The 27,077-nt window shown below is 46.8% G+C and overlaps 1 protein-coding gene and 1 long non-coding RNA gene across 6 annotated transcripts in view; one reads left to right on the top strand and one right to left on the bottom strand.

Moving 5' to 3' along the window:
• SLX4 (SLX4 structure-specific endonuclease subunit) overlaps positions 1–21,413 on the bottom strand; it is a 30,639-nt gene extending 9,226 nt beyond the window's left edge. Inside the window, exons 1-11 of one of the 3 annotated variants that reach the window (XM_027750922.2) lie at positions 21,334–21,413; positions 14,968–15,070; positions 12,518–13,220; positions 11,422–11,685; positions 10,493–10,667; positions 8,631–8,846; positions 7,472–7,686; positions 6,117–6,430; positions 4,368–4,650; positions 3,003–3,091; positions 232–378 (exon numbers count right to left, since the gene is read on the bottom strand). In XM_027750922.2, coding sequence (XP_027606723.2) covers positions 232–378; positions 3,003–3,091; positions 4,368–4,650; positions 6,117–6,430; positions 7,472–7,686; positions 8,631–8,846; positions 10,493–10,667; positions 11,422–11,685; positions 12,518–12,887 — 2,073 coding nt within the window. In that variant the 5' untranslated portion in view covers positions 12,888–13,220; positions 14,968–15,070; positions 21,334–21,413. The remainder of the gene's footprint in view (positions 1–231; positions 379–3,002; positions 3,092–4,367; positions 4,651–6,116; positions 6,431–7,471; positions 7,687–8,630; positions 8,847–10,492; positions 10,668–11,421; positions 11,686–12,517; positions 13,221–14,967; positions 15,071–21,333) is intronic. The other 2 variants (XM_027750924.2, XM_039389569.1) reach the window with 2 other exon arrangements.
• A 34-nt stretch (positions 21,414–21,447) lies between these two features.
• On the top strand, positions 21,448–24,423 carry LOC114003690. Of its 3 annotated transcripts, XR_005566553.1 has the most exons (4): positions 21,448–22,058; positions 22,147–22,284; positions 22,397–22,547; positions 22,828–24,423. It is a non-coding gene; the product is annotated as an uncharacterized LOC114003690 (long non-coding RNA). The 3 variants fall into 3 exon arrangements; XR_005566554.1 differs by lacking the exon at positions 22,147–22,284; XR_003546333.2 differs by having other exon boundaries at positions 21,448–22,284.
• Positions 24,424–27,077: the final 2,654 nt, after the last annotated feature.

Raw genomic sequence — 27,077 nt, 5'->3', positions numbered from 1 at the left:
CTTGGGAAGCTTCCTCCCTTGCTCAGGGGAGGAACGCGAGGAAGGATCGTTGGCTCCTCACAGACAAAGCACCACATATTTTGCCACTTTGTTCTGGTTCTCTGAGCTGAAGAACCACTGCTGGTCCCGAGGCCATTATGCCCAGCAGTGCTCTGTGCTGGTCCCGGAGCACTGAGTGGCCGTGGGTGGCATTCCCAGTGACATTCCCGAGGGAACACCAGCAGCACTTACAGCCTGCGCGGCCGGCGGGCACCGCGCGTACAGCACGAACAGGTGGGCGTAGAGGACCTCCCCGGAGTCCACCTGGAACTGCACATCACTCAGGTGGGGGTTGTTGACCATTGCCCCGAAATCTTCAGCCAGCAGCCTGAGAGAGGACTGGGACACAGAAGGAACACAAAGACAGATGTTAGGTTACAGCTGTCAAACGCTTCCCTGGAAAAACAGAAGGAATAATAGAGTTTATCAGCACTGTTGTGCCTGAACACACCACCTCTGCCTCCTGAAGGTAATCATCGGGTTTATGAACTTCAGGTCTTCCACGGGACAAACAGACATTCCTGGTTTTGTTTTCCTCCACTTTTTCCCAATCTGCCCATTGTGAAGGGCAAGAAGGTGTTGTACTCTGCTGTACTTGTATCACAGCACATTATCACCCTCAGATCCTCACCACACCATTTCCTGGTGTGGTCTAGCCACAGCCTGTAGCTGCCTCTTAATCTACTGCCTCCCACCACAGTTTTAGGAAACTGTAATTTCCACTTTAACAGACTTGAACTCAATTTGCTGTAATTAGGGTAAGAGGAAAGAGGATGACTCAGGGCTGGGGAAACGAGCCTTTCCCTCTCTGGCAGTGACAGCTGAGAAGAGCAGCTCTGCACCAAAGGGCCCCCATGGAATAAAACTAATGTAGGCATCCAGTTGAAAGGAATTTATGAGCATGTTACTGAAACACCTTTTGAAAATTCCACTCTAATTTAAAAAAACAAACATACTACTATCATTCTAGAACCCCTTGCTGGAATTTTGGGGAGGGCTGGTTGACTGAGCTACCTCAGACTGGTTATGGTGATGGTAAGGTCAAGCCTGGGATGTGCTGCCAAAGACAGCCAGGATGAATGCTCTGGAGCTGCTCGCAGTACAGACCCCAGGAAACCACCTAAAGACTCAGATCCCTCCAAGTGTTGCAGCTCTGGAAGTCGCTGGTGTTTCAGGGAAGTGTGAAACACCCTCAGCTCACGGCTGGGTTGAGAGGCCGGCTGACTGTAAGCAGAAACCAGTTGATGGTTAACACCCTAATCATTGATTTTGTGCTTTTCAAACTTACTGCAGAGCTGAGGAGGCGCAAGTTTTATTCCAGGGAAAATCTGCAGCAGATGCGGTTCCACCTGGAACAACACAGCTCTTTATTTTATTAGCAGGTTTCTACATTAGCAGTGGGCTGTGGAAACCCAACCTTTCTCCTTTCTCCAGCCAACAGTAATTAGCAGCACACACAGGAGCGGCTCCTCCAGCCTCCATGGGTGGTCTGGGGAAGACTCTGCATGTCGTGGCAGTGGTGTGGACTGATCTCCGAGGGGAAGACAGGAAACTAAGTCTGGAAACTAATCTGATGTTTCTTGCTTTTCTTATTCTTGGCAGGTGGGACACCTGCAAGGCGCTTCTGGGGAAGCCAGAAGCAAACACAGCCTCCTGATGGTCCGCCCCAGGCAGAGAGCCCAGAACAGCTTTCCTGCTGAGGCTGAAATTATCAATCAAGAGTGGGGAAATCAAACAAGGCCAGAAACCTCCTGGCTGCTCCATTCTCTGTGCAAGGCCCAAAGACAGCTCCGAGTGGGGAAGTGCTGCTGTTGGAGAACACACCAGAGCATTCTCTCCTGCTGAAACTGGACCCCACTGATGTGACCAAGGGCCTTCAGCACAGGGGGATGTGTTACCAGTGCAAGGGGTGCATCTGCTCTGCATGGTTACACTCTGTCTGTGCTCATATAAGGCACAAATCTCTCCCACTGGCAATCCAGCTCTTCAGCAACACTTCATTTGCTCAGGAAAACTACCATGGAATCAAGCTGTATCTGAAAAAATGGTCATACTGGTTTTGCTGGGTGCAACTAAAGAATGTCAGAACAGTTTCTGTATTGCTAAAGGCCTCTGATTTAATAGGCTCAGAAAACAAAACAAGACTTTTCTCCTGCTAAGGATTATTTTTTTTTTAATAGTCTCAAAGCATACTGAGAGTTTCTGTACCAAGCAGCTGGGATGCTCAAGTTTAATACTGATTCCCACCTCAAGGACTTGTCTCCTTTTAGAAGTATCTTAATCCTATAAGCATAATAAGAAAGTACATTCTCAGGCCATCAAAATTTATCTAGCACCAAAATGTACCAGCTTTCATGGCATGGTTATTTACTATCAAACCAAAGACAGTGAGTTTTACCAGATAAAGTACATAACCTTGGTAAGAAAATGAATTATTTTACTTTTATAGACACTTCAGTTGAAGAAAACTGATAATACAGTCATGGAGGATTACACATCTGCTGGCGCATCCAGGGTAAGATGGGCTCTACAGGACACTACAGGCTTGATAAGAAAATCCTCATCTCTGTCTCTCCTGGGCTGCAGCCAGTTCTCTCTTGGATAACCTGGGCATTAAAGCAGAGTCCTGCCTAACATGCTGCTAACACTCTCAGTGCTGTAACGTAACTCTTTAACCTGCACAGCTTGGCCTCCTGTTACCTGGAATTCTAAATCATCACTTGTCAGACAGGACAGGCACTGAAAAACCCACAGGATGCTTGGAAAAAGCACAGGAAACCCCCAGGCATCAGTGAAACCCCCCCAGGTGTCCTCAATCACTGTGAACCTTAAGCACCTCTTGGTTTCCACAGAAAGGAATGGGAAATATTCCACTCTTGTAAGAATTGAACAAATGCTATAGCTTCCTTTTTATTGTTATAAACAAATACATAAAAAGTGGGGAAAAAAAGGCTTGTCCTTACTCTTTTACTGCTGCTCCTGAGGAGGCTCCTCTCTTTGGATGGGGGCACAAAGCCACTCTGTGGAGGATCACTGGGACTCAGTTCTTCTCCTCAGGGAAGAAAATGCACATCACAAATCACATACAACTTCTTTGTGAGCCAGAGTGACCTAAGAACTCCTAACAGGATCCTTGCTGTGACAGCTGCTATAACCAGCCTGGCTATGTTGAAGGCTCAGCCTCTCCCTCGTGCCTTTTTGGAGGGTTTGGCTCTGGGCTGTGACAGGCTGTGGGTACCCAAGCACCATTCAGCTGTTATTTATATACATTATAGGACCAGGGATCATTTGCTGCAGTTTAGCAGGGGAAGTGAGGAATATTATATCCAAGTGCAAATGCAGACAGGTGAGCTGAGGAACCATGTTCTCTTTCACAGGTGAACAGGACACACAACACATTCTGCTGAACAGCCAGACCACTTCAAGGGGTACTAGTGACCTTGAAATGTGCAGTTGGGCACCACATGCAACTGTGACTGGGGACACTAGAGAGCTGCCCATAGAGGAATTCCAGATGTTGGTACTTTTTTCAACCCTGTATAGGTACAGATAAACTCCAGGTTTGGGTAATCCATGTCCAACATAAAATCACCCCTCTTGTGCATCTCTCATCCGATTGTCTCAAGACCTGAAAAGACAGTGCACACAACAGAAAGGCTGTCCAGATACAATCATGGAATCAGGGAATGGTTTGGGCTGGAAGGGATCTTAAAGCCCGTCTCATTCCACCCCCTGCCATGGGCAGGGACACCTTCCACTAGCCCAGGTTGCTCCAAGCCTCGTCCAACCTGGCCTTGGACACTTCCAGGGATGGGGCAGCCACAGCTTCTCTGAGCAACCTGTGCCAGGGCCTCTCTGCCCTCACAGGGAAGAATTTCTTCCCCATATCTAATCTAAATATACCCTCCTTCAGTGTGAAGCCAATTCCCCTTGTCCTATCACTGCATGCCCTTGTACAAAGTCCCTTTCCATCTCTCTTGTAGGCCCAAGATAAGCAGGGATGAGGATTTTGTTCCAGCTGTTGAACACATCCAGACTCCCTCCTGGCAGAAAATACTTGCTATCTTTAAGGGAATTCAAAAATAAAATTTAGCACCTGCTGTCCAGCAGTTCTCTTAAATGCTGGGATTTATGAATCATTTCAGAAATGTCAAGTTGATTACATCTAAAGCTTATTGTAGGAAAATGTGCCCCCACAGAAACACCTCTCGGATCAACACCATCAACCTGTGGGGTGCTGTCATGGCTCTCTGACTTAGCCCAGTGTAAGTGGGGCCCTGTGAGGCTGAAGGAACCAGGGACAGGGCTCAAAGGCTGCCAGAACTCACCTGGCTGCTCTGCTGCCTGACCGTGGCCAACATCAAGGTTCCACTGAGTAAGGGTAAGTCCTTCCCTGGCCAACTCTACCAGGTCCTGCAGAGTCTGAGCATCCTTCTGGCTGGGAGATAAAAACTGCCCATCTCCTTCAGGGCCTGGCTTGGATTCATCAGAAGTTTGGCCTCCAGTTTCTGTGCAAGTGAGTTCCTGAGAACTGAGGTGAGGCTGAATTTGCTGGGATACTTCTGGCTGATGAGATCCCACCGATGGCACAAGGTTCTCTGGCTTCTCATTCTGATCAAAAGAGGAGGGGAAAAAAAGACACCAATAAATTAGGTCCTGTTTTATATGTTTGCAGAGCTCACAGTACAGTCTCTACTTCTTACTTTTGAAACATCTATGAAGGATCACAGAGCACTCCCCAGGTACAGGGGCTTCTGAGGAACAGCTCTCTGCAGTTTTATGAAGGACTCTCCAGAGATAAGACAGCTCTGAACAGAAGAAAGAAAACTATAACAGAAAAGTTGGTTTCTCCAGGAAGTTGGTTTCTCTTTGCAGGCAACTGCCAAGCAGAGAGAAAGGCTTGAGGAAATGCTCCCAGTCCATCCTCTAAATATTTCATTACAGCTGGAGTGCCTGCAACAGTCCCAGCTGAAGCTCTCCAGGTGCTTCTGTTCTGAGTTCTGAAATGCTTTTGCAGTTATGTGTAACTAAATCAAACTTTCACCTTGGAGCAGATATTTTCCAGGTTTGGACTCTGTTTCCCAATAAAAAGAGTTTGTTTATTTTTAAGAAAAATGGTTTAGCCATTTCTCTGAATGGAAAGAATCAGAGGGAAAACACACTCTTGCCATGATTTTAAAGACCTTCCTACTTTTTATTTTTAAACTTCTGTGGCAGTTTTTGGCTTGAACGAAGGTCAAAACTCTTCATAGAATGAAGTCCCTCCACCCACTCCAGCTCCAACCTGCAACAATCCAGAGAAACACTGGGCTTTGACTAGGGAAGAAGTATTAAACAAAGCACCTATATATGCACAGTAGTTTTTGAACAGAAGCACCAAATAATTCAAGGGAAGAAAGAGGGAAGGAAGGGAAGTGATATCCTTCTTCTTGGAGAGACTGAAAGAGCTTTGTCTGTTTCTGTGGGCACTTTTTATAAAAATACAGAGCACTAAAAGAGTCAGATCCAGGTGAACCCAGAATGAAACACTGGAACTGAAAACTGGATCAATGCTCACACACACCGAGAGGCAGTGGGATGCATAAGGAAAGCCTGAAGTGCAAATGCTTTATTTTACAACTCCAGGCACTCATACCTCTCTGTGCTAGAAAATATCAGTCCTCAGTTCAGTATTTTCACCCAGATCCTTGCTTAGTGCAACACAGGAGCAAAGCTCACACTAGGACTGACCAGCGAAAAGTGTCAAGAAGGAAAATAAAAGCCAGGCTGCTGTAAACATGGACAAACTAGGGGCACAATGAGCAGGATGGGGTCCCTTTACTCAGTACTCTCTGTTCCCATCAGTTTTATTTTCTGAAAGCTCAAGGAATAGTGTGGTAATGTGAGCCATGGTCTCCTTCCCAAAGGGAGAAATAGAAGTTCAAGATCCCAAACCCCTGTAAAACCAGGGGAGAACAGGGCACGAGCAGTGAGTGTGCAGAGCAGGGATCACTTGTTTAAATCCCAAATGAGGAAACAGAAGGGATACAGGGATATGTGCACACATATATCAACTCAAGGACAACAGAGCATCCCACCTGCACAGGCTTCCAAGGTACAATTGGAGGGGTCAGTGCAGCAGTGTAGAACGATTCGGGGTCACAGGGGCCTGTCAGAGCACTGATCTTCCATAAAAAGCACTCCTTGGCTTTGGACAATGGCAAGAGCCAGGCTGCTTTCCCAGATTCACCCTCCAAAATCTTGCTAATGGGAAGCTGGGGGGTGGGAGGGAATTCCACCTCTTCTGCAAGCAGCATAGCCACCCGCTCCTGGATCCTCCTGCGCGCCTTCTCCGGGTCCTGCAGCAGCAGCGGCGGAGGGGCAGCCGGGCCTCTCTTACGCCGCTTCTTCTCTTTAAAAAGAAGAGGAACCCAAGTAAACAAACAGCTGAACACACAGGGCAGGGGAGATCAACACACCAGCTCCTTCAGCTGTACTCAGTGATGACCCAAAGGCAGCTAAAAGCTGGACACAGCAAGATTTCTGCAGGTCTGGAGCCACGCATCACCCTCACAGGAGAAATGAACTGTGGAGAAGGGTGACTCCTCCTCACACTGCTCTGCTGCATGTCGAGGGCTTTCACATCTCTGCAAAATCTGATCCTTATGGAAGCCATTGATAGCCATGCAGTCCATCTCCCAGACCCATGGGATGTTGCCTGTATGGCAGTCCTGCATAAAAAGGGAGGGAAAACCACCACCAAATCCATGGACTCCTTTTCTTGTGTTCTGTTCATGGATATCAAACCACAGCTCACACACATGCTGAGCAGCTTCCATTTGGAAATCCTGTGTCTTGTTGGCCAACCCCAAATCCAACTGGGAGTACTTATTGGCAGGAGGAGACATGAGCAGGGTCATGAAATCTTCCCTCTCTACAGCTTTCAGTGCTCTCCCCTGCCATTTTTCTGCCTTTCTAAACCCTTCTGCATGAGGCACATGCTCAACAAAATGTAGTGTACACACATGTCCACTGCAGAAAGGACACAGAGATAAGAGAGAACGCTGAGAAAACTGCATTAATCCAGGCTGCAGCGGGAGGAATAGCAAAAAATCTACTGGAATAGCAAAAAATGACCTTTTCATATTATTCCTTCTCGCAGTTTACGAAAAACAACAGCTTATCTTAAGAATACTTAAGGATTCAAAACAACCAATTGGTGGAAACAAGCACAAGATTCCCCAGGGATTTCACTGAAACCCAGGGACATCCTGCTGCTGCTCCTGACTGTGTGTGGATACTGCATATTGTGGAAGCTCTGACAGCTTCAATAAAACAGAAGCAGGGCTGTCATCCCTCCTGCACCCAACAGGAAGGTTTTGGTGGAGAGCAGGCTGTGGCAGTTACTCCTGCAATAGCACAGCCTCTGACACTAACTCACTGTAACACATACCTGATCCTGGCTTCCATTTGATTGGGAAAGCAGCCACTGGTTTCACATTTGTAACGGATCTTGCTTGCTCCTGCTTTTCCTGCTCCAACAGAGAGCGTGACATTGCCATGGCAACCTGCAAATCTTCATCCTTAGGCTCCATTTTGGCCCTCTTCTGTGTTTTCTTTGAGTCCTCGTTGGAGGAGCCTTTTCGCTTTGCCCTGCTCGGCTGATTGCTGAAATCCAAGAATGCAGCAGGAAGCCCCAGTTAATGTGACTGGATCAGAGACAAGAAACACTCCAGACCAGCTGCTCTGCTTGCTCAGAGAGATTCCCATATCAAGCATAATAAAAACCATTCAGTACTTTCTTTCCTAGCAGAGAGCAAAGGATTTCTTATCATTCATGCAACTTAAGAGTAATTTAGAGAATGTATTATTTTGGAAAGGTAAGCACAAGGCCACAGTGCTGATGTAACATTGCTATCTCCACCTGGAATGGTTTTTTGTACCATAGGGGAACAAACAAGTTGAAGCAGGGCAAAACCAAGATCCCTAGAAAATGCTTCCCCACTCCTCTGCTTCCACAGGGAACAGGCAATCCCTCCTCTGCACAAAGGGACTTATGAGCCCCTCTACTCAGGCCCCACTTGCTGCACTCTGAAGATTCTGCTCAAATCCAAATGAGCAGATGCAGCTCTGTACCAAAACACATATTCACATTCCAAAACATCACGTCTGCTTCCTCTCTGGCTCAGGGTGAAAGCACATTCCTGGGACAGCCACGAGCCAAGGAGCTGAGGCAGAGGCACCGCAGATCTCAGGAGAGCCTGCACACTTGTACCCCGTGGTTTGCTCAATCAGCTCAAACACACCATTCAGCTCTATTGAGTAATTGCCTCAGAGAGCACAAATAATTCTGACAAACCAGTGTAAGGTCATTTACTCCCCATTTTGCTCCTGCCTGCTGGCTTTTAAAGTCATCTACCACCTGACCTCCTCTGAGGGAAAGCAAGATGATTTCTCCCAACTAACCACCACATCTTCCTCACCTGGTACCGGGCAACCTTCTCTGGGCTTCTTTGGGCTCAGGGCTCACCCAGCGTGTCAGTCAGCCTGGCATTAACTGTTCTCCCCAGGCCAAAGGAAGTAACCAGCACCTTTTATTTCTACCAGCTTACCTGGGACAGTGAAGAGGTGCATCACCAAGTGTGGCCACCTGCAACTGCACTGCCTGAAGAAGCAGATTAGGAGGAACATCCATCTCCACAGCACAGCGTTTCAGGTGACTGACTCTGCTCTGTGGGGTTTGGAACTGCTTCCCACAGATGGGACATTCAGGGACCACTGGTTTGCTGGAGGATGACATCTGTGCTTCCTCCATCTCATCCAGACACCTGTGAGACCATGGCAAAGCTTACCTATGGAGACTTTAAAGCTGTCCACACTAAGATTTAAACCATATTAAAGGAAGCACAATCATGTGTAACAGCCAGAAACACCCCCTAAAGAACCAAGAGTCACCTCTGTGACGAACATGATGTAACAGTCACATGGAGATTATGGCCTCACAGGCATATTAAAAACATATTGCTTAAAGGCAAGTGCAGGTAACAACCTCAGAATCACAGAACCCCAGACTGGTTTAGGCTGGAAGGGACCTTAAAGATCAGCCAGTTCCACCCCCTGCCATGGGCAGGGACACCTTCCACTAGATCAGGTTGCTGCAAGCCCCGTCCAGCCTGTTCTTGAACATCTCTAGGAACAGGGAGTCCACCACCTCTCTGGGCAACACACTCCACTGTCTGTCATCACCTAATCCCTCTCTGCACTCATTCTAACATTTCAGCTAACTTAAAAACACCTCTTAACAGAGAAGGGAGCAGTTGAATTAACACCACACTCCAGAGTGCAGCACGATCAACTTCTAATAATTTCTGTAGGCCAAAACTATGTAAAAATTGTACTTGTTCTTTTTCTGTCCTCTCCAAAGACATTCAGGGTGTGAAATCCTGGGTCTGCAGGACCTATTACAAAAGTCACTCCCTGATTAGGTAATGACACACACAGGGCTGTGCTAAGAGACCATTCATCTGAGGTACTAGCACTGGTGATTACTGGTTTGCCAGTACCTCTGTCCATCTACAGCTTCACCTCTTGTGATGAAGACTGCTATCAAAAAAGCTAATATAAGCTTGTAACCTCAATATGCTTAATAGTTCAGAAAGCAGACCAACTTTCCAAAAAGCATTTCTGACACACTGTCACTGTTTTAGAGCCTCTGTCCTCTCAAGCTGCAGTAAATGTCTGGAGACAGAAACAGCAATAACACCTCAAAAGCTGCAGGAGCAAACAACCCTGAAGAACAGGAGCCACTCAGTAACGTGATACAGGACTGGACAACTTACATCACTCCTGCCTTCTGAAAGTGCTCAAATTAGGAATTTACAGTCATTCAAATGTGCTGTTTCTGATGCTTTCACAACAGAGAAGCACAGAGTTTTAATTTCCAAAGAGCTGTCTGTACATAATATATTAATTATGTTTGATATTTACCACTAAGGAAACTGTAAAATTAAGGGCAGTAATTTCAATTTAGTCACCTCTCTGAATAGTATCACCTTTCCCTCAGCAAACAGCTCAGATACACAGTGACATACCAGATGTCCTTAGACAAATTTTAGCAAAATGGAGCAAATGTGACTTTGTTACTGAAATTGGTAGATCTCAAAATCTGCATTAGGGGGTCCTCATTAATAGAATTCTTAGGGTTGAAAAGAGCTTTAAGATCCCCAAGTTCACTTATAATGGCAGCTCCTCTGCCACACTGCTGATGAAAGCAGCATTGGCCTGGCTGACACAGAAGCCCTGCAGGGCAACACAATCAAGCCTCTGCTTTCAGATCAAAAGGACTTGTTAATTCAGGCCATAAAGGTCAAGGCCACTACACAGAATCCCAGCCCCTGTGTTCTTTCATGGCTGAGCTGAGTGAGGAGTGTGTGGGGACTGCATGTGGACAGGACACCTCGTGCTGGTGTTTCACCTGTTGACGTGCTGCTCCCGTCGTGTCGTGTTCATGGCTGAGAGATCCTTCTGGCAGATCTGGCAAAAGAACAACCCTGCATCCTCCAGGCTTGCCATGGCTTCCTCTTTGCTTTCCTGCTGAAGAGCCAAAGCCAGAGCACCGTCGTGGTCCACGGATGGGAGCTGGTGGGTATCTGGCAAAGAAGGGAGAGATGGTCTAAGAGAGAAAGCTAAAAATCCTGTCTGAAAGGTGAGGAGCCATTATACTCATGATTATTAGCTCACTGAACTAGACACACAGAGATTAACTGCAATCTTTCTCTTGCATCTTCACCCTTCAAACACTCCAGGACTGCACCGGCCCAGGGGCAGGAGGGGGCAATTTGCTGCACTGTCAGAGCCAGTGAAGGGTCAGTTTGGGCTGAAGTTTCTGGGGAGAACGTGGGATCTTATACATCACATGTATAACACAGCAGACTTTCATGTCCATACAGAAGCAAGAAGGACTTGATCTATGAAGAACCAGAGTAAAACTGCTGTGAATTCAATTCACCTCCGCAGAACATATCATCTTGCTGAGTGCCTGGAGCTCTACCAAAGATGGGGCTACCTAGGAGCCACATTTACCTAACAACTGACTAATACTGTCTCCCAAGGGGAGGATGACCAAGTTCACTGATCCTGTTGGAATTTCAGCCTGTTTCCAAGAAGATCCCTCCAGAATCCACATGAGGTTAATTCAGCCTTAAAGAAGATCTGGGGAGAAAAGCACGGATAGTCCTTTAACAACAAAGTTCTCTCAGGGATCTGGAGTGATTTATTCAGTGCTGCACAAAAAGCCACTAGGCCAGCAAGGAACAAAGCCCAGGAATGCAGGACTGCTCCTCATGCAACCACTCTCACCAGCCACTCATTCCACACACAGCAGAGCTAAGAGCAGAAACGCACCATCCTCTGGAGGGTTCTGCTCCTGGCTTCCATCAGGGAAATCCCCACTGGCTGCAGCCCTTGGCACACTCCCATCTGTGCTGAGTTTCAGCTGCTCAGGTGCCACCCTCTTGAACTGCTGCATTCTCTCCACCACCAGCTCTGCCACCCGCACCTTCGGCCCCGCCGGCAGCTGCACCTTTGAGGTGGGTGAGGAGCAGGTTCCTGGCTGTGTGGCAGGAAGGAAGGGTAATGTAGTCTGGGAACAGCCACTCGGGGTGTTTACTAGAGGGGGAGAAAACACCAGTTTTACCAGTCAGTCTTCAACACCTGCTGAGAGCTGCTGGGAAGCCCTTCCCTGATGGCAGCCTGGGCCGGGTCAGGTTCTGCAACAGCCATTCTTAGAGATGTGAACAATTTACTGACTTTATACTTGATAACCACAGTAACATCAGCAGGCTTCTGTGCTACAGTGGAGTTTGGATACCTCTATATCCCTTTTAGAAGGAGGAATATTAAGGAAGACCTTGCCTGAAGGTTACTGGTGAGAACAAGGAAGGCAGTCCCACGGCCCTGCTCTCCCCAGTGCTCCCCGTGCACAATGTCCTGTTCCTGACCTAATTTATCAGTTTAAGGTGACTGCCTTCTGGCCATCATGTTTAATAACTACTGAAGGATCAATCCTTCATGTATTAATCCAATGCCTCTCAACTGATTCATATTTTTGCCCTTGACAACATCCAGTGGCAGTGGATTTCACCATACCACGATGCACTGAGTGAAAAAGCACTTCAATATATTCTAAGCTTGCTTTGAGAAGATTTTAAGGTGTTTTTCTCAATTCTGACACTGTAAAAACCAGTGAATAATGACTGCCCAACACATCACTTTGTACCAAGGCTTCTCCTTACTGAGGGACATCTTCTGCCTGCAGCACAGAGCACACTCCTAGGCTAAACCCCAAGATGAACCTAAGTAGGTAAACACAGGTGGAAAGACAAGGTGCAAACCTGCTTCCATCAGTGCTGCTGTGTGTCCCCTCCAGCTGGACTTCTCAAGACCTCTACCGAATCAGAGAGTCTTTTCAGTCAAAACTGAGCTGTTTTGGTTCACTCACCTGTCAGAGGCCTCTGGCTACACTCAGAGGTCCCTGTGCTCAGCTGGCTGGCAGGGAAAGGGCTTCTCCTTCCATCCCCTTGTGCAGTCTCACCACCACAGGCTGCAGCATCACCCTCTTCTTTGGGCACCAGTGTTTGTTCCTGTGGACCCGAATCTCGAGGCAGGTTTGTCTCCTTCACTGCTGGTAAGTGAGGATGGGTTTGGCTCTGAGCAGCAGCTTTGCCTCTTCTTAATTTGCTCCGTGCTGTGGTGGTGCTCTTTGACCTGTTCTGAGCCCTCTTTGCTGTTTCAGCCTCTCCAGCCTTTTTCTTCGCCCTATTCAAAATATTTGCCCACAACTCTTTAAAATCACTGTCCTGTTCATCCATTGGTTTGCAGCTCCCAGTAACACCGTGGCCTAATGACACTGTGAGGAGTGGAGGGCAGGGTCAGTTCAGGTTTGCATCAGCCCTTCCAACACCTCAGGGATGTCCTTTCTCCAGAATCCAACGAGGTCACCAGACAGAGTGGGCACTTCTGACAGTTCATTCTTCCACACTTAATTCACAGCCATTCAGTAGAGCACGTTCTCCCTCCAAAGACCTCACCTTCTTTCACAAGTTGTTCTTTAGAGCACTCTAGATGTTGAATTAAACACCTCAGTTTGTGCAGAGGATCACCATGATTTGCTACAGACCTTCAGAAAGACACTTATTAAAGCCCTTAAACAAAGAAACAAAACCAGGTGGTTATGCAGGATGGCATGTGCAGATGCAGCATGGGACAGAACTTTGAAGATGAAGAGAATTTGTATGAAATAGTAAGATCAAAAAAAGCACATATTGACCCCAAACACTGCCCCTATAATTGTACTGCAGATATGCCCAAGCCACATTAGCAAAGGAGAGGAAAGCTTTTAAAGCAGGTATCTGATACAAGATAGGCTTTTCTTCTGGAGCTCAGGATTTGAGACTTTCCTTTTTGTCCTCAAGATTTGAGACATTTCTACTTATATTTATGTAACACAAGACCAGTGAAAGCAGCAGAGGAGGAAAAAAACCCCCTTTTTTCAGCTCAAGAAGTGATTCTGGAGTGTAAAACTCTGCTTTGAAACACTGCAGTTCTAGAGAGGAGAGCCCAACCTCATTTTGAGAAATAAATAAATGGAGCTTTTGGCATTTCAGAAGGACAAGTCAGAGAACAATTGTATCAAACATGTCCACCCTTTTACTCTTTTTACCTCCTCAGCTGCTCACTTAGGATTAGCTCTCTTGCTCATACTGGATTCTTCTCTTAAGTACTCATTAAACCACGGCACTGACCATGTTTCACAAACTGCTGTCACATAAACAAGGTAAACAGACTAAATAAATTATTTTTAAATTACTTTCTTAACCTTTTCAGCTACAGCAAGAACAGCAGTAGTAGGCAGGGATTACTTGGAACAGCACTGGGTACAATGTCCAGATGGAAATGCCATCAACTCCCAGGCAACATTAAAACTAGAGCTCTATTCTTAGACATTTTGATTGTCCTCTTCTTCCTAGTCCTGAGTTCATGATGGTTCTGGCTATTTGACCAGAGGTTTTATATTGCTCCCAAAACCTCCTTCTTTCAAGCCTAAACTGGAGTGTTTCACTTGGAATGGCAGCAGCTCTGGTTCAGTTTCTCCAGTAAAGCTCTGGGCACAGAAGGACTCAAAAAGCAGGAAAAACACACACTAAATTGTTTTCTCAAATGGCCTGGCTGCAGCCATGAGGGGCTGAGGAATGCTGGTTACACACTTTCATGGGTCAGCCCTTCCTGTGAGCAATTACAGATGTTAATGGATTTATTTATTTTAAACTCAGGCTCCCAAACCAGCAGAGGATTTTGCTGTGAATCTTGGAGTCATTTCCTGTCAGAGAGAAACTGAAGTTTTATGTAGCCAGTTCATAAATTTACTTTTCCTGGACAGAGTCTTGGTGTAGTTACCACTGTAAATTGACCATTTTCTTCTAAGGAGGAGACAGCATGTGGAGAAATCCCAAATCTCACATCCTCCATGGCTTTAAATACCTCTCACAGACATCTGTACTGACACAGAACATCTGTACTGTCGGATTATTTATGCTGAGTTCCTGATATTAAACTTCGAAACAGATCAGTGCTTTTGCATTTGCAATCAATTTTCATTGTCCCAGGTAGATAAGATCAGACATACAAATGATATAAAACTAAGAATTTATCTGTATTACTCCTCCCTTCCTAGACCTGCATTTACAGGCTCCTGCTCTGTTCAACATCTCAGTATTTCTGATGTTCTGCTATTGCTGCCCCTAACAGTCACCTTTGGCACCAGTTTGGAAGGTTCAGAAAGTAATGACTTTGAAAATAATTTCTTTCAGTATAGTATTGAATTCATTTTGGAAGATTCTAGGACTCAACAAATCACAGAAGTGGTCAAATAAAATAATCAGCAGCACTTACCTATCCACTGAGATTCTGAATCTATAGCCCGGCTGTGCTCTTCAAGTAAACGTGGGTCAGCAAAGTGGCACAAAGCAGGACAAGTAAGAATGAAAGATGGAACCTGGAAAATGGGAGGAAAATGTTGGATTTAGTGCATTTTGTGCTGACTGCTCTTTTTGCTGGAGTTCCAAGGTGCAGGGGGAAGGTGACAGTGATGATGCTCTGCCAGTTCCACTGAGTTGCACACCTGAGCTGTGCAGGTGAGTTGGGTGCATTGCTCAGGACCTGCTCAGCTCAGCTCTGCAGGATGAGATGCTATCAGGTTAAAAATATAAAATTACAGACGTCTAAAAATAACTTGATGATCATTTCAACCAGTTCAACAGGTAACTTGAAGGGAGCCTACAGAAAAGATGGACAAGAACATGTAGTGACAGCACAAGGGGGAACGACTTCAAATTGCCAGAGGGCAGGGTTAGATGGGATACTGGGAAGGAATTCTTCCCTGTGAGAGTGGGGAGGCCCTGGCACAGGTTGCCCAGAGAAGCTGTGGCTGCCCCATCCCTGGAGCAACCTGGGCTGGTGGAAGGTGTCCCTGCCCATGGCAGAGGGTGGAACTGGATGGGCTTTAGGGTCTCTTCCAACCCAAACCATTCTGTGATTCTATGATATAAAAGTATGTACCTATTACATGCCTTGTATTTACTGCCTTGTAATTACTTAGTTAAATCATAGAACCCTTAAAAAACCCCCAAACAACAGGTAAAACATCTGCTTAAAAAAACCCTGAACAGGTAAAACATCTGCTCCCTCCTTCCAGAGCAGCTTCTCTTTTAACATTTGAAAGAGTATTTCCACCAGCAGTCCAACCACTTGACACAAATACACAACATCTGGGCCTGCTCATTTGCTGCTTTAAGCTGTCTGTCTGTTCCAGGAACAATTCTCCTGCCATTTCAGCCTCCAAGAATATGTCATCAGTGTGGCTACAACGTGTACATCAATGCTAGACAGGCCTAAGAAACTTGTAGCCAGCAGACACCTCCTCCCCTCCCAAGCCCTGCAGTGGTGCCTCAGTATCTCTCCTTAATTCCTCATCTTTAAAGAAAAATTGACTTTATAATTCCAAAAAAGGAAAGTACCCTCGGAGCAATTTCTTGTATTTCACAAGAAATACTAAGGGAAAATGGATTATTTAACATTAAAGTAACCTGAATTATTGACTGGGGTCCCCAGCACAGGAAGAACATGGACTTGTTGGAGCGAGTCCAGAAGTGGCCACCAGGATGATCAGAGGGATGGAGCACCTCTGGCATGGCTGGTATACCAGGTATTCCTGGTATACCAGGAAAGGCTGAGAACTGGGATTGTTCAGCCTGGAAAAGAGAAGGCTTTGGGTGACCTAACTGTGGTCTTTCAGTACCTGAAGGGGCTGACAAGAAACATGGAGAGAGACTTTACAAGGGCCTGCAGTGCCAGAACAAGGGGGAATGTCTTCCTACTGCCAGAGGGCAGGGTCAGATGGGATACTGGGAAGGAATTCTTCCCTATGAGGGTGATGAGGCCCTGGCACAGGTTGCCCAGAGAAGCTGTGGCTGCCCCAGCCCTGGAAGTGTCCAAGGCCAGGTTGGACGGGGCTTGGAGCAACCTGGGCCAGTGAAAGGTGTCCCTGCCCATGGCAGGGGGTGGAATGAGATGGGCTTTAACATCCCTTCCAACCCAAACCAGTCTGTGATTCCATGATTTCCATACATACCATTTCCCTGTGGTGAGAGTACAAACTGCCCTGTCCTGCAGTCAGACCCTCTCCCAGCTCCACCAGTGAAACAGCCCAGCTGGATTCATTCCCAGTTGGGTGCTCAGTCTGCAGGTTTCCAGCTCCAGCAGGCAGGAAAACGGAGTGGGCTCTCCCTGTGTGCCAGGCACAGTGGGCTGCTGCAGGAAGGGTGGCACTCTGCTCATCAGGACCACCTTCTCCTGCTTCCACACCAGCAAGATCAACATAGGAGTGGTCCTAGCAGTCCTGAAAAGCTGGCCAGGACTGAATGGAGAGTCGAGGAATGGGATCAAAGTGACTGATATCACCTCAGCCTTCAGAAATTACCTAATTGCCACAGCCTATACGACCCCAGGCTGCTAATTAGGGAGTGCTGACAGCAGCAGGATGATGGGATGCACCATGCTGGGTTGGCACTGGAAGCTTTATCCCCCTTCTCCTTTTGTGGAAGCTGCAGCCCAAAGATCTGAAGGCTGGTGCAAAACTTCCAATCAAGCCAGAGCAAAAACAGCACAGGGAAAGAATTTCTGCAGTGTTTGCTCTGGCAACCACACCAGAAGGAGGTCCCTGGAGATTCTTCCAGACCAAATCCTGTAACAAAAGTCTTCCTACAGGTTACTGATGGAGAAGAACTGACATGTCAACAGTGTAACTTCTGAAAAAGCACATTATCCTCCACCCTTTTAGGGACTCTTCAGTAGAGCCTGTTTTCTGCATTAACCAACACCTTTATCACGACTTTCTAAAGACATGACACTGCATCTGTACAGTGCAGGGTCTCTGTGGTTGTGGAAGTGCAAATAAATTAACACTGAGGACAGCAGAACTTGTTCTATGAGGAGAGAACAAATATAAGTGCAAAACAGGAATCCAGAGTCAGGTACAACCCTCTTGTCCAGGTCTCTGTTAGCTTTCCTGTGCCAGAACAGGATAACAAAACCAGATGTGGAAAACAGGGAATAAGAAATTAACTCAAGTCTCTACAAGCAAGGAAATGACAGGTAGGAAAATCATAATCAGGTTCCAAGGAGCAATTTCAGCAATGACCAGGATCTCTGTCTACCTGGCACCACCCACTTCCATACCTGTTATCCCATCAGTGCCACGCTCACACTCCTGCTCGAGGCTACACCTCCCCCTGCCAGCACCTGGTACAAATGGCAAAGCATTTCACAGTCACATCCCAGACATGGATTTAAATCACTACTTACACAACGAAATGTCCCTCTACCAGCACGTCCCCAAAAATGGGAAATTCACTTTACACCTCCCCTGGAAGGACAAAGGGGAAGCGAATCCAAAAATAAACACTAACGGTCGCTCAGGTGCAAATGCTCGTGGTTGTATGCAAACACAGCAGCACCCAAATCACCCAGAGGGGCAGCTGGTGATGCAAAAACCAAACTGATTTGACTAAAAACAACAAGTTATTAATTTTAACAAAAAAAAAATACAATTGAGATTAAGGACCCGATAAAAACATTTCGGTAGAGGCCCCCAAAAATAAAGAGAACAATAGTTATTAAAAACTAACCTGGTTTTCAGGGGAAGAAAAGGAATCAGAGTAATAATAAAAACAAAGATGTAAAATAACATCATGGTGATGGAATTGGATTGCACCGATTAAAAACAATGAAAATAAACAATGAATATAAACAATCAAGGGTATTAAAGCCAGGAGGTAAAATTACCTGGCCAGAAAAGTTAAGGACTTTCAAAAAAGATCTTTCTGATGTCCATCAAAACCCAAAAGAAAAACCTATCAGGGCCACTAAATCAAACTGTGGAACTGTTAATCCTGTGAATATTCCTATAATATCCATCCCCTGGTGTTGCTGCAAACAGCCTTTTCTAGGAGCAATCCAAAACACACCAAAAAGCAGATGCTGAAGGTGTTTCTGTCACAGGAATTGGATCCTTTGCTAGCAGAAGTCACTGTGATTTTTCAAAAAGGACAATTAGGGAAGTAAACACTCATCTTGCACACAGAGCTCTATGCCAGGCTGTTAAAGAAATGGCTTAGGTGGGAATTGATGAATAAAGATGGATAATAAAATTAAGACCAGCCAAGACAGTTTATGAAAACCCAGAGCTCCTACACTCAGCTAATACCTTCTTAACGAGAGCTCTGTGTTATCAAGGGGGTAATTCTTCTGTAAACCATTAAAGAAGTATCAAGGGACAAAATGATTAATTAAAATCCCACAAAATCGATAAAACGCATTTAAAATTATTAAAATGCAGCTGCAAACAGCTGTCATTGAGCATGTGTGTTTCTATTACCATCCCACAGAGATTAACTCTCTGCCTGTCCTGTTTTTCTGCATTTTAGATTAGGAAATGAGTTGGGAGAGACACCAACCACCAGGCTTGAGCTGTCTGATGATCCAGAGAAGGGAACTCTTGGACAGCCCATCATTTTTCCAAACCAACCACATTGTGGCCTTGTCCCAGGTGTCTGACTCCACTCCAACACTGATAATTGTGACCATGTCAATCAATCCTGTCATTTTTTCAGATCAAGAATGGAGCAATCCATGATGTGGATGTCTGTAGCAGGAAAATGTCAAAGCTTATTGTCACAAGAGCCAAATATAAAGTGAAGTTTAACCCAGTATCTGGATTTCCCTATTCGCTAAAATAGGAAGATGCTCACTTTAAAAACATGACCAAACTCATCACGGATTTCTACACGTGATCTAACGAAGTATCTTTTAGAATAATGTTTCATTAATCTATACCAATTACTTACTTGCTCTCTCCTCATCTCAAATCACATATAAAAGCCACAGTGAACCACACAACACTCTGCTTTGTGCATGTGTAGCTTTATGATGTCTCCACGCTCTCATTCCTGTTCTCCATCCTCCGGTGTCCATCACAAACGGGCTTGGTTTAGTCTTATGAAAACACAATTTTACACCTTCTCCTTTTATTCACTTAGTTCCTTCACCTTCTCCATATCCAGATACGTGGCTACCTTGATGTGAGTGATCTGGGAAGCTCTGGCATCACCCCAATGATCTCAGGAATGTGTAAATACTGCTCCAGTAACAGCAGGGGATCAGCTCTCAGACCACCATGGCAGTTCCTCTGTGTTTGGCTTTCAGGAAAATTCCTTCTAGAAAACTCTGGGCAAGAGCCTTGTCCACAGCCAAAGCACAGCCTGAGCTTCAACAGCACACAGTAATCTCAAATATCCTATTAAAATTCCTATTTTCTACTGTTTGACAGTTTCTTTGAAAAAAAGTGTAATTAAAATTGACCCAGTGGGAAAAGCAAAGGTTCAAAAGAACTCAAGGCCCAAAGTTTCCAAATGCAAAGCTGATGGCAACAATTCTTTCCCTTTCTGTTTCCAGTCTGCCTCTGACACTGGTACCCAGAAAGCTGTTTTAATCCAAACACCAAAATCTAAGGGGAGAGGAGGGACCAGGAGGGAGATGAAGAAGAGGACTTTAAGCAGATACAAAAGCCACCCACACAAGGGTCTTTTCTGTCATCAAAAAGGGCTGTACCCAGTCTGTGATTTTTGAGAGTTTATACAGAGACAATGGACTGAGCTTTGGGCTTTACTAGAGTCAAACTGGGCAGTAAAAATGATAAATGATTTTACTCAGCTGTAATTAGAGCTTTATTTAAAACCAGAAGGGTGACAAGGAGTACCTTGTGTGTCTGCAGAGTCAGGGACAAAGTGTTGTCAGGAAAGTAGCTGAAACTGTCTCCCTTCAAGGTAGGCCCATATCACAATACCATAAAATGGTTTGGGGTGGAAGGGACCTTGAGGATCATCTCATTCCACCCCCTGCCATGGGCAGGGACACCTTCCACTAGCCCAGGTTGCTCCAAGCCCTGTCCAACCTGGCCTTGGACACTTCCAGAGATGCCATAGTGATGGGGCAGCTTCTCTGGGCAACCTGTGCCAGGGCCTCCCCACCCTCACAGGGAAGAATTCCTTCCCAAGATCCCATCTAACCCTGCCCTCTGGCAGTGGGAAGCCATTCCCCTTGTCCTGTCACTCCAGGCCCTTCTCCAAAGTCCCTCTCCAGCCTTCTGGATACGCAGTTCCTTGTGCCCCTGAGCCTGGAAGCAAAAGATGAAATTCCACGTTGCTTCAGACCCCCAGAACTGCTTTCCCTGGTAACACTGCTTGAAAGAAATTTGCTTTGAGGCTGGACACGTTAAACTACGTTTTCAGTGAACCCTGCCAGCTGCCAGTGCCCGCTGGCATCCCCTGACACACAGGTCTCCTTGCGCTTAACGGCTCTGCCTCTGCTCTATCCCTGAATTTTGGCCTTCAATGCCACGTTAACACCTGGGAAGGAGCTTCCTCCCCAGGTCCGGGCTCGTCATCCCCCTGAACCAGCACGGGGTGACGCCGCACAGATGACGTCATGTACTTGACGTCACACCGCTGACGTCACCCAGGGCCATGCCAGTCCCGCGGCACCGCCTCCCCGCCGCCAGGTGGCGCCACGCCGCGCTGACGGCGCAGGCGTCATGACGTCACCCCACCCGCCCGCGCTCCGCTCTGAGCGCTCCCCGCCCGCCCGTCCCGTCCTGTCCCGTCCCGTCCCTTTCCGTCTCGCCCCGCCCCGCAGCCGACCGACCTGTCCGCCTCGCCCTGGGGCTGCCGGCCCTCCCCGTACCCTGCCGCCAGGGCCCGGGGAGCCCCCGGTGCGCCGCCGGAGCGCATGCGCGGGGGCGCCAACCGTGTCGGTAGTCCCGCCGCGCGCGCGGCGCGCATGCGCAGGCCGGGCCGGAGGGGCGCTGACAGGGCCTCACCCTGCCCGCGCGTGCGCACGGGCTTCCCGCCAGCGGTTACCATGGAGACCGCCTCCCCCTCCCCACACGCTGCTCTCTTCTCGCTCCCCTCTTCTCGTTCCCCTCACGAGGCCGGCGGTGGCTTCTCCCGTCCCGTCCCCATCCCGCTCTCGCCCTCCGGGAGAACGGCCCGGCGCCTGCTGAGGCGAACCCGGCCCGGCGGCCACCGGGGGCAGCCGCACGCCGCGGAAAGCGGTGGCGGCCCGGCCGCCTCACGGCCCCGGCCTAGGGCGGTGATGTCCAGTCAAACCGGGGAGCGGCTGGTTAGGGCCTCGGCTCCGGCTGTCGCCGAGGTGAATGGCCAGTCCGGGACGAACACCGGCGAAGGGGAAAGCACACGGCGTAGTATTCCTTGTTCGTGTTTTTAAGGAATTCTAATATATGAAGTCTTCACATGTGAAACGTCAGGCACACCTGTGCAGCTGCAGCCCGTTACAACTGTGATGTTTTGGGGTTATAATGGCTATTGTGCTGCTCATACGGAAATTTATGGAAATACTGGAATTTCAAGGTGAGCAGTTACGTAGCTCAAGCTTTCCCCAAGCTTATCTGTCAAAAGAATGACATTGCCTTTTTATTTTGTACTTTAATCCTTGGAGTCGGACAGGAAAACTTGAGCCTTTTTTCCCGCTACGTTCAGCTCTGGCTCAAAGTCCTCATACTGAGTCTTACCTTGGAGTCAGGATCAACAATAACTTCCTCCAGATCATCAGTTAATTGTGGCCAAAGGTCTGCAGGTATAAAATCACCTGAGGTGCAGTGGGGGTTGGGGTGCTCATACACTGGATTTGCATTTCGAATGTGTGATTTGTGTTGAAATCCGAATTTCTTTCTCAATGCTTGGTCTAGCTGTGGCAAGAACCAAAATCCCTCCTGGGCAAGACTTCTCAACAGGCCAAGATGCAGCAGAGGGAAGAGGTTTAGTGGCACATGGAACACACCAGAGCTTCATAAACATCAAGGCAGACACTTCACTAACAACTACAAATCAGTTCTAATGGTGAGCAATAGAATGTCTCCTTTACACATAAACATTTTCCTATAATTATATCTCTATCCGTAATTTAACATTACCAAAAGAAACAGGCGCTGTTTCTTTTTGAAACATTGTTCATTCAATTTTAAAAGTTGTAGATATTTTTTTTTACTATAAGGTTTCCAAGCTCCCGAGGCACTTGTGAGTTTTCACTTCCAGCAAAGAAATTTAACTTTTAACCCATTCAAACAATTTTAGCTGGAAAACCTTGAGTTTTAAGCAAAAAAAATGGTTGTTTTGGCAGGACTGAGGGGTGTATTTTCTGCAAGGAATCCCATCAGGAGATTTACCCCCGTCAGTACAAGGACTCGAAACTGATGTGAAGAAATCCTTTGGTTTGTGTCTTTCAACACTTCTGCTGGTTTATTCAAGTTCTTTCTCAAGTTGCTGCACTGATGGGAATTAGGAACCCTCTGAAGAAAATCCTGCAAGGACTTGCAAGTGCCCGTTGCACAAACAGACTGAAAATACTCCAGTTACGTACTGAGGCACGACCAAGCCCAGGCACAGGAGCATCTGGCTGCACAAGGCCCTAAACTGAACTCAGAAGCACTCAAAAGCCAGAGGAATTGTGGCATTCCCGATGAAGGTGGATCCAAAAGCACCAACACTTACTGGTTCACCCTGGCTGCCAAACAGGTATCTCTTTCACAGGGCATTTCAAGGCCTCTGACCATTCCTAAAGACAACAAGGGTGTGGTTTTCCAGTCACTGTTTGTTCCCAACATCAGAGGACACAGCCACAGTGACAGGCACAGAGAGGAGAAGCAGCCCTCCCAAAATCAGGCAGCTGATCAGAGGCAGGCTGTCTGGCTCTCCACGTAGACCTACTGGACTTCCACAAGCAATTTTTGACTCATTCTCGTTCCCTCCCCAGCAGGGAGCTGCTCTGTGTCAGATATGGCTCAGGGCCCCAGTGCTTCAGACTCCAGCAGGAAAATCTTGGCTTAATTTAAAGTGTACTCACCCCTGAGTTACAACTGTGTGGGTGCAGGCAGGTCCCTGAAGCAGCAACACTTGGGATCCACGCTGTGAGAGGCAGGAAATTTGCTGTCACGCTGTGGTTTTGGGTTGTCTCTGCAGAAAACAACGATTATGGGACTTGTGAACACGATTAGGTGACATTAAAAGGTTTTTAAAGTAACTGCTTGGATTCCCCATGCCATGGGATTTATAGTAAATGTGATTATCTGCAGATCTATGAATACACAAATGATGTATTCTGTATAATGTTCATATTTATCCCCAGTGTGCTGCAGTCAGCATTTGTATTTCACTTTCTCTTTGCTCTCTCTCTCAGGGCAGATCCCCTGGTCTCTGTTAGGACTTGTAACACTGGTGGCTCTTTGGCAGCTCCAGCTTAATTTTTAAAGCTTTTCCATACAAATTGATCAATCCAGGTCAGCAGTGATCAGAGAAGCAGCCACAGAGGCCAATTCCAGTGAGGAGAGTTTGGGTTTGCATTAATTTATTGTGTTAATTTCCTTCTCATGGACTTTGGCCATGCTGGATGACAGAGCTCAGCACAGTACTCAGAACAATGTCTTGAAAGAGCCAAACAAGCAAGAAGGCAGCACTTTCCTCAAAAGTGGTTTGGTTTGCTTTAGGGTAAAGTGGGAATTTTGGGATGGTACAGGCCACTATATTCATCTCCTCTTGTAAGCATGTTCCCATTCAGTAAGTCACAGGGCAGAAGTTCAAGTGGTATAACCCAAAATTCATCTTGTTCTCCTGGGCAGTGAAGTGCCCATTTCCAAGGAGAATCAGCATCATTCAGTAAGGACACTGGGCATTAAAGGATCTCTAAACACAGTAAAAATACAATTCCCCAACTGAAAAACCTAGTCCCTGTCCTTTGATTTCTCGCAGCATGCTGCAAGGCAGCTTTGAACACTTGTTTTTTAACCTATCTGCTAAAGCACTTGAGACAGAACAGGTCCAATAATCAAGATGCACCAGTGAGACAAAACTCCAGTTGAATCTCCCTCTATCTCCTGACACAGCTCCAACTTCTTGATTTTCTAATGATTTAATGTGGGACAGTTCCATGAAGGATTGACTTGCTGATTTACTTCTGGTCTGGGTTTTAGACCCAGTTACCTCTTGTTTTCTTGGGTTGCAAAAGGAGAACAAGCTTTGCTTGGCTCCTCAGACTCCTTTGTTAACTGATCCCAAATCCCCTGCAGGTCATGTCATGACATTTGGAATAACATTGGATGGATATTTAATGGACAATTCATTACAACACCTTTTGCCACTCACATTTAAAAAGCGGGGGAAACTCTGCTTTTTCCCCCAATTTTTCATCCTTCCTGCTGCTGTAAATGGATTAACAATGAGACCATCAGGAGTCTGAACAAATTTACTTACTGAAGCTTTTGGTCCTTGTGCTCCTGCCAGCTCTTCCATTTCAGCCAGGACTTATGGCAGACTTCACCCATTCCCACCTGTTCACATGCCAGACTGATTCCAGGAGGAGTGCAATGGGAAGGGCCTTGTGATTTGAGATGGAAATCTTGCTAGAAGGAGCTCCGGCAACAAGGAGCACCTTTGTGTCCTGGGAGAACGGGAACATGAGTGTCCAGGCAGAGAAACTTCCCTCCTGGCCTGGGCTGTGTTGAATCACAGCGTTGGCCACAAAATGTCCCAGAGAAGATGGAGGTGAAGTGTAAAGGGGGAGGTGAAGGAGAAACAAAAGATGGTTCTGAGAGCAGGTGGAGAATAAATGACTTTTTTTTTTCCTGGAAGAAAAGCTTCCTGCTGATGAAAGAAAAGGAAAACCCACGTTTAACCCACTCCAGAAGCATCAGGAGGTGAGCAGTTCTGGGCAGGTGGCAAGATAGATTTAGTATGCCATCCTCTTCTTCCCAAACAATAAGGGAGACAAACAGCTGGAAAGGACTTTGTAGAGGATAATTCCAGTAAGCAGCCAAACTTCCAGAGATTCTCTGAAATCCCAGGAATTTTTATACCTAGGGATAAGGTTTGGGCAGACCCAGAACTGCCTGGGTAAGAATCTTCTGATGAAAGGCAGAGAGTCCCTCGAAGGTGCTCTAAGTTTGTTTACTGCCTCATCCAAACCCAGCAGGTACTTGTCTTTATGCCTCTGTTTCATTTTGTGCTGGGGTTCTGGAGTCTTGGACTGTGTCCTTAATGCAGATTCACTGTGTCTCTTAAAGGAAATTTATTTCAGCTCCATGCAGACCTTATTTGTACAGTAAGAATAATTCTGACTCACTTCACAGGGAGAGCAGGAGGATTAATCAACAATTGTGAGGGACCACAGAAGTGCTAAATATTATTAATGGCTCCCAAGTTTTCTTCTTTTGGAAACAGTGGCCATTTCTTCCCATAATGTTTTTAGCAGTTGCTGCTCAAGGAGCTTAGATTGCAGATTCCTGGCTTGTGGTTTGTCCATAAATCACAGACCTGGAGCCTGCCCAAGACACTCTCGATGGTCTCAGCAGGAAGTCTGGACGAGAGAAAACTGTTTTCAGTCTGGCCCCGTGAACCACTTTATGGCCAGTCCAGTTTCAAGGTCCCAAGCCAGACGTGAGAGGGATTCTGTCCAAGTTTAAAAGCACGAGGTCTCTGGAATGTCCTTTCAAACTGGTTTCACTGCCTGTTGAATATTTTCCATCTTCTGCCCTGGAGGATATAGGTTTGACTCCACAGCTGATGAGCCTGGGCAGACCAGGAGAGGAGGCCACGCTGTTTATCACCAAGTTTGTCAGCACACAAGGTTTAATTTGTAGAAAAATGAACAAAAAAATCCCCCAAACCCCAAAAACCAACCACAAGAAAAGGAGTCGGGCAGCAGTTAATAAGATCCCAGTATAAACCAAACCCAATAGATCCGTTTTCTACACCAGGCAGGGTTCAGCATTGCTTTACAGCCAGGACATGAAACAAGCTCCGTGAGATTCCTCCAAGTTGGAGATCCCTAATTCCCTTCCCGGTAGAGCAAATGCTGAAGGACACAACCAGCCCATTCTGGGCTCTTCCCAGCACCATTCCCACATGCTGCATTCTCTGGGTTCACCACAATATGCCGCAGACACCAGGGGCACTCTGGCTGCAGGAAGAGCACAGGCCAGATGGAAACTGCTTGGTGATACAACACCTCTGAGGATGAGTAAGGTAATGTCCAAGTGGAGACCACGGGAGCTGGGAGAGACCAGGAGCTGGGAGAGCACAGCTGCAGCTTCACCACCACAAACAGTGCTGCAGTTCTGATGCAAGATCCATACAAGCCTCCTCTGCTTGCACAGCATATTTTGAGGTTGTGCAGAAAGTGAAAACCCAGGTTCTAGTGAGCTTCCTGCACCTCCCTTTTGCCATCGTTTGGAATAACTCATCCTTTTCACTGCTTTTTTCCCCAAAGAGCCTCTGTTGCCCTTTCAGACACAGAGTCATCACAGAAGACCAGCTTCCACCTGTGTTCCTATCAGCACTTCAGTACATCCCCCTTTCCCACTAGGATCTGCTCTGTCA

The sequence above is a fragment of the Pipra filicauda genome, unplaced genomic scaffold, assembly GCF_003945595.2.
Source record: "Pipra filicauda isolate LSUMZ 115617 unplaced genomic scaffold, ASM394559v2 scaffold73_size2923735_pilon, whole genome shotgun sequence".
Taxonomy (NCBI): Eukaryota; Metazoa; Chordata; class Aves; order Passeriformes; family Pipridae; genus Pipra; species Pipra filicauda.
The sequence above is the reverse complement of the archived record's forward strand: the minus strand, read 5'-3'. Positions and strand labels throughout refer to the sequence as shown.